Genomic DNA, 7,703 nt, shown 5'->3' on the forward strand with positions numbered 1-7,703 from the left:
AAGACCCTCAAGGACCACATTCAGAGGGGATTGGAAGCAGATGGCCAGGGACGTCAGCTCCCCAAGTCTGGGCCTAAGGGCCTGGCAGCAGTACCTCAAGAGGTCTCATGACTTCATGCACTGCTCAAAGTCAATGAATGCATCTTCGCAGGGCATCTCATGGCTACATCTCTCAGGCCACTTACTGTGCCACACCTTATAAGCACCACCCATCCCTCCTTGTCTCCACGTACCTCCAGCTATTCAGCTGTGGCCGGCACATCGCCCAAACACAATCTTTCAACACTTTCTGCCCTCTCTCTCTTGCAGGACCAGGTGGCACATGGACGAGAGAAGAACAGAACCAGCCAAGGACGTGCCCCTGCATCTCCTAAGTTCTTTGTTGGAGATGGCACTCCACATCATGGGGTTGACTGTGACCGAGCTTATGGCACCCAGTGTCACTAGGAATATTGAAGATGACAATATTTTCCTACCTTATGCCCCTCAATTCCCAACTCTCTCCCATCTCGCTATTTGGTATGATGAGTAAGCTGCTTATCGCACAACCATGGACCTCTTGCTTCCCACACCAACCCCCTTCCCTCACACTAACCTTCCCCTTCTGAATTGCTGTTTTGGACAACCAAGAACTGCACAGCCACAGCAGCTTAAGGAGAAAGGGAGAGAGCAACAGCAGACCAGTGATGAAGAGGCCCCATGGTTTGATCGGTACTCACAGATATTTAACTACACTTGGAGGATAAAATAGAGAGTTAGGACCAGCACGTGTTATTTAGGCGGTATGATGAATGTAAGAAATTGATAAATCTGTTGTATTTTATATCTGTTGCAGTAAGGGTTTTGAGGCCTGATTTAGGATATATATTTGTTTCAGTAATATTCTTAAAGAACCTAGGTTCAGGTATCCAGACTGTGTATCTACTAAAGTTGTAATTAAGAAGTCATAAAAGGTGAGGTCATAATTTATTCTAATCATTACTTGTTTACATGTAGAGGACTGATGGGATATTGTTATGATTGCTGGAGATTACCTGGAGAGTAGACAATTTATGAGTTTTATTAAGTCTGAGCTAAGCAGCTCATGTGCCATCTTAGTGGGATACCAATGATGTAATTGATGTGAGGAGCCAGGTCTGTCTGTAGTTTTGCAGTTTGCCATGGGATTTGAGTCTGACAAAACAGAAAGATTTCACGTTGAACAGCAGTTTTGCCAAATGCTGCTAGGCTGAGCAGAAATGTACTGGTTCTGCTTTTGCAAGGGTCTCTCCCCCCCCCCCCCCCCCAAAAGCCTCTGCACAACTAAGTAAGTAATCTGTTTGTTAACTTTATTTGTAAGTGGCATGATTAAGTTTCTGGACTGCGTTTCTGGATTCTCCATCTCTCTGTCATTGACGACCCAGATTGAGTAAAGGAGACAAGAGTTCGGCTTCTCCACGAGAGCACCTTTATTCCTTTGATCCCACTTTACACACAAATAAATAGTGTCACCTGTAACCCCTTTATATATCAGTGACTTCTATTGAATAATTAATATAAAATTAGTATTTAATTGGAAGGTCTGTTAAACCATTCCTAACATGGCATTGAACTGTATTGTGTTGCTCATTCGGAGTTAGTAGCAGGTATAGATAGTAAGTTGACGTTTTTCCTTGTGTTTAAGAACTGTCTAACGGATAATTGTAAAGCTATTTTCTTTTATGTTAATGTGGCTAATTCTGTGTTTAAATTAAAGTTTGTTTTAACATAAAAGATTGGTCAGAATCATCACTGCTGGGGTGACGTGTCCTTTCCTCACAGTTTTACGGAATTGAAATTAATTGTCTTGTCCTAACAGTGGGCTTGAGTGTCCTGCAACTGGGTCAGGAGTAAACCGCTGTTTATTTGCCAACTCACCAGAGGGCAAGGTCACAGATAAGTTCAGCTGCAAAGGGCTCATGAAGACCTCAATGGTTCAGCACACAGGAGAACACCAATGGGCATTGCACGCCAATATTCCGGGGGCATTGGCTGGCATGCAGTGCGGCCTCCGGAAGGAATCCAGGACCAGGTTGGTAGAGGGCACGGCATAGGTCTTGCCTTCTCTGCCACCTTTTCTCCATCTCTCTGTCGTTGACGACCCAGAACCACTGTCACTGCTCCCTCCCACCAGTATAGCCTTTGTGTACCACCGGACAGGCCTACGACCCTTCCCTCTCACACCTGGAATAGTCAAGAAGTCACCACAACACCTCCAAAGGCACTCTAAAGTATTTCCAATTGAAAATTGCAACAGAAAATGTTCTCAAAAGTTGAATGCCTGATCCTTTAAATATTGGAAATGCGGGACTTATTTTGCAGCAGAACGCTTATTGCTTGCAGAATAGTCTAAGAATTTGCTGCCAAATTTGGTCTACTGGCAAAAGGACAGGATCAGCGCATGGGCTCTGACACAAGCAGAGTTCTCCCCATTTGTGCCTCCTCCTCACAGCATAAGGACCATGTAGGAAGTGGGGGGGGGGGGGGGGGGGGGGGGGGGGGGGGGGAGGGGGGGCATCCTGCAAAAGCTACCTGAGGCCCCTGCAGTGCCATTAAAGGCAGCACTACACATTTGAATCTCACACCCCTTATGTATTGCAACTGGACGTAAAGGGCCTCCCGTCAAACCAAAGCCAGAAAAAGCATTTCGTTTTTGCCATGCCTCTCAGGGAACACTGTGTTTTGCAGCGTTCCACATCTGTGGTCAAAACAATATTGCTCAAGTAGAATCGATTAACCTTTACCCTGCAACTAAGACATTCCATATATTTTTCACAGGATTAATTTAGTTTAAACATTAACATATCCTGCATTCTCTCCTCGAGAAGTTTGCTCTTTGGCAAGTGCCCCAGAGTTATTAATACTTTGGCCTTCTTAAAAGGTGCCAGTCAAAACCAGCGCGGACTTTTGCATTTGCAGCCACCAGGGCTGGGTTGAAATAGTTGCTCTTGAAACCTGGCTGAACCCACAGACTGGCTCCTCTTTTAAAAAACACATGAAAAAAGAATAATAGCTATACACAGGCCCTTCCTCAATGCTGGGGCAGCCCAGCATGCAACTGTGAGAGACTAGGCTGAGGTTTTCTCAATATTCTCTTCCGGGGTGTGGGCGTCGCTGTCTAGGACAGCATTTGTATTGCCCACCCCAAGTTGTCCTTGAGAAGGTGACAGTGAGCTACCTCCTTGAACTGCTGCAATCCATGTGGTGTAGGCACACCCACAGTGTGGTTAGGAAGGGAATTCCAGGATTTTGACCCAACGACAGTAAATAAACAAAGATATCATTCCAAGTCAGGTTGGTGTGTGGCTCGGAGGGGAACTTGCAGGTGGAACTTGAACTGTTTCCAATTATCTTTCACCAAAGGGCCAAGTGAACGATCCATCCTGGCCTCCTCCTCAATCATTCATAATAGAAGCCGGTCTTCAGCTAATTTGATTTGCTCGATACGATAGCAAGAAATGGCTGAACCCCTCTCACCTGACAGCCACGGCTCAGCTCCACCCACAAAATGACGTCACTGAAGCCGTGCAATAAGCCATGTGGTCAAACAAAACCTTTCTTAAAGGGACACTCACAAGACACCAATTATGTCCTGTCCACAAAAGGGAAAACAGTTTAACGTGTCCAATTACCGCCCCTTCGCTCTCCTCTTGGTTACCAACAAAGTGATGGAAGGCGTTGTCAACAGCACTGTCAAGCAGCACTTACACAGCAATAACCTGCTCATTGACACTCAGTTTGGGTCGCACCAAGTTCACTCAGTTCCATACTTCATTAGAGCCCTGGTCTAAACATGGCCGAAACAGTTGAATTCCAGAGGTGAGATGAGAGTGACTGCCGTTGATTATAAATGTAACTTTTGATCGTGCGTGGCATCAAAGTAAATGGACTGGTGAAATGAAAGTCAATGGGAATCAGGGGGAAATCTCTCCACAGGTTGCAGTCAATCCTCGATCAAAGGAAGACGACTGGTGGCCAAGGGCAAAGTGTATGGACGCAGAGTAACCGAGAAGGTCCTGCACGGACCGATCACAAGTTGTCCCATTCATGATAACGCATGTGCACAGCCATCGCACAAAACATGAAAGGTTCCATGCATTGAAGTGAGCAGACTGCCCACAGCAAAAAAAGTAGTGAACATTGGCCGACCTTGGTGGAGCCCACTACATCTCCAGGAATTCCCCATGACGCAGTCACAAGCCCAATCATTTCCAGCTGCTAAATCAATGCAATTCCCTCTATCATATGGTCAGAGGTGGGTTGCTCACTGATGAATGTTGAGTTTTATTTGCAACTTTTCAGATAATGATCCGGCTGATACGTGATCAGGAAAAGATTCAGGATTGAGCTGATAAGTGTTACAGGCCAGGGCTTAGAAACTCCAGTGTATTATGAAGCTCACCTGACCTCTAACCTTTATGTTGTATTTGGCTAGGATGAGCGCAAGAGCCTTCACTTCAAGTGTGATTCATCAGACTTCCTGGGGGCTTTTATCAAATTAAAGTTTATTGTAAGAATGTAGTTAACATATATAAAACACAGCAAGAATTTGTTATCAATTACAAACATAAAGAAAACACAACAGCTACATTAATCTATGTATATAACTCTTAATGACCCCCCCTAGTAGCTGTTCCAATTCAATACAAAATCCAATAAATGAAAACCCCTTTCAATGGTGTGGCCCAGCACACTGTAATCTCACTTAAATGAGACTGGTCCTTTCCTGGAGATTCTTGTCCAGTTTCCAACCAGCAGATTCAAAACTCCTTCCGGAAAACAACTCTATCTTTAAAGTTACCAAGGCAGCTGGCCGCACCCAATGTGCTTTCAGTTCCCTGGAACAGCTTTAAAATGGAAACGGGGAAACACTGGGCGGATTCTCCAAGCCTCCGCGCCAAAATCGCGATCGGCGCGGGGGTAGAGAATGGGCATTGACGCCAAAACTCAACGCCATGCGCGGACTCACGACCGGAAGGGCAGGGCCCCATATCGCTGGAGTGAGGATATAGCCCCATTATTAGAGAATCCCGCCCACTGCTTCTCTTCTGCAGTCCAAAGCAACAAACCGAGACCCAAACACTAAACTCCCACTCACCTGACAGCCACAGCCCAACTCCACCCACAAATGGCATCACTGAAGCCGTGCTACAAGTCACGTGGTCAAACAAAACCCTTCTTAAAGGGACTCTCACAAGACATAAGTGGCAAGTAACATTTGTGCCACACAAGTGACAGGCAATCACCATCTCCAACAGGAGAGAAATCAAATACCCATCAGTAACATTCTAGGCATCACCCAGAGTTGACTAGAAACTGAACTGGACAAAGCATATAAATATTGTGGCGACAAGAGCAGGGCAGAAGCTGGACATTCTGTGGCGAATAACTCACTTCCTGACTCCCTAAAGTCCGCCCATAACTACAAGGCACAAGTTAGGAGTGAGTTGGAATGCTCTCCCCTTTCTTGGACAAGTGCAGCTGCAGCAACCCACAAGAAGCCTGGGGCGGGATTCTCCGGTCACACAGCCACTTTTTTCTTGATGGTGCGCCGCTCACTGACGGCAAGATTCTCTGTTCCCGCTGCTATCAATGGAAATTCCCATACAAGCCAATCCATGCCACCGGGAAACCCAAGTGAGGGAGGGAGGGAGCTGCCGCTGGGGCCAGAAATTCCCACCACCAGCGAATGGACGGAGCACTCCAGCCCTGAAACCATTCACAGCAAAGCAGCCCACTCGGTCTGCCATCGTCATCAGACGGTGTGCACCATCTACCTGTGCACTGTAGAAATTCACAAAGGCCTCCTCAATAGCATCCTTACCCCACCCAAACATACCCACCAAGGCAACAGGTACACGGGAATGCCACCACCCGCAAGCTCTCCTCCGCGTGGCTTGGAATGATACAGTCGCTCCCTCAACCTCACTGGGTCTATATTGCTGGAATTCCCTCACAGCTCTGCCAGAGTACCTCACCACACAGACCGCGGTGATTCAACGCCACAGCTGACCTCAACCTTCACAGAGGCAATAAATGCCAGCCACGCCAACGGCGCCCACTGCCCATGAAGGAGTCGCCAAAAAAAAAGCATTGTGAAGATAAGAACTGCAATGAAGAATCGATGCCATTTGCAGTTTAGAATCATTGACTCAGAGAATTTACAGTGCAGAAAGAGATCATTCAGCCCATCGAGTCTGCACCGACCTCTGGAAAGAGCACTCTACTTAACCCCATGCCTCCACCCTATCCCCGCAACCTGATCTAACCTTTTAGACACTGAGGGGCAATTTATCATGGCCAGTCCACCTAACCTGCACATCTTTGGACTGTGGGAGGAAACCAGAGCATCCGGAGGAAACCAACGCAGACACGGGGAGAAAGTGCAGACTCCGCACAGACAGTCACCCAAGCCGGGAATCGAACCCGGGACCCTGGAGCTGCGCTAACCGCTGAGCCGCCTGTGGTAATCACCACTATTGTACATATATCACACATGAGGTGTAATACGGTAAGGCTCCTGTACTACAGGTACGGGGGTAGATCCCTGCCTGCTAACTCCGCCCAGTAGGCGGAGTATAAATGTGTGTGCTCACCGAGCTGCAGCCATTTCGGCAGCAGCTCCGGAAGGCTACACATCTCTGTTTAATAAAGCCTCGAGTACACTCTACTCTCGTATCATCGTAGTTGATAGTCCAGCACCGCCATTTTACATTTCGTCCCAGGTCTGTCAAGTCCCCAAGAAAAAAAAGGGTTTGCGTTGGTTGTGATTTGGATTTGGGGTGTCAGAAGGAATGCCTGTGCCAACCAGTGGGAAACAATTTGCTGCGTCTCCATAATCGGCTGACTGAAGCTGCAGAATTTAATAGGCTGAAAGTCGCAGGCTCAGAAAAGGGGGGCAGCTTGCTTATAGTGTCAGTGGATTTGCACTTGTACCCCCCCCCCCCCCCCCCCAGTTACTGACCCTCCGCCCAGCCAGATCTCTCCAAGGTGCAGCGTGTGTATGATTTGCGGGGGAGGAGGCGTGGGGGAGGGGGGAGCGGTGGAGACAGTGCTCGCTCGTTTGCTGCACGGTGGCACAGTGATTAGCACCCTCACATCTCCAATGTCCCGGGTTCAATTCCTGCCTCGGGTGACTGTGCGGAGTCTGTACTTTCTCCCCCTGTGTGCGTGGGTTTCCTCCGGGTCCTCCGGTTGCAGGTTAGGTGGATTGGCAATGATAAATTGCCCCTTAGTGTGCAAAAGGTTAGGTGGGGATAGGGTGGAAGTGTTGGATTAAATAGGGTTGGTGCAGACTGGATGGGCCAAATAGCCTCCTTCTGCGCTGTAGACTGTGATTCTCTGATTCCAAAATAGGCCACATGGGGCTTGGCTGAGTTGACAGCTCCCTGTGGCTGCGACGGGGCTGTCAGGCAGCCCGGCCCATCGAGCCCGTACTGTACGGGAGGGGGGGCAGACTGTACGGGGGGGGGGGGGCGGACAGTACCGGGGGGGGGGGCAGACTGTACGGGGGGGCGGACTGTGGGGGGGGTGTGCAGACTGTACCGGGGGAGGGGGGGGGCAGACTGTACCGGGGGGGGGGGGGGTGGGCGGACTGTACGGGGGGGAGGGGGGGGGGGGAGACTGTACCGGGGGGGGGCAGACTGTACGGGGGGGGGGCAGACTGTACCGGCGGAGGGAGGGGC

The 7,703-nt window shown here is 48.9% G+C and overlaps 1 protein-coding gene across 1 annotated transcript in view; it reads left to right on the forward strand.

Annotated features, from left to right (window-relative positions):
• The first annotated feature begins 3,915 nt into the window (after window positions 1-3,915).
• The window catches only part of LOC119955280 (caveolin-2-like), an 11,896-nt gene continuing 8,108 nt past the window's right edge, over window positions 3,916-7,703 (forward strand). The window contains exon 1 of the mRNA XM_038781353.1: window positions 3,916-4,006. Coding sequence (XP_038637281.1) covers window positions 3,916-4,006 — 91 coding nt within the window. The remainder of the gene's footprint in view (window positions 4,007-7,703) is intronic.

This window comes from Scyliorhinus canicula, chromosome 20 (genome assembly GCF_902713615.1).
Source record: "Scyliorhinus canicula chromosome 20, sScyCan1.1, whole genome shotgun sequence".
Lineage (NCBI taxonomy): Eukaryota > Metazoa > Chordata > Chondrichthyes > Carcharhiniformes > Scyliorhinidae > Scyliorhinus > Scyliorhinus canicula.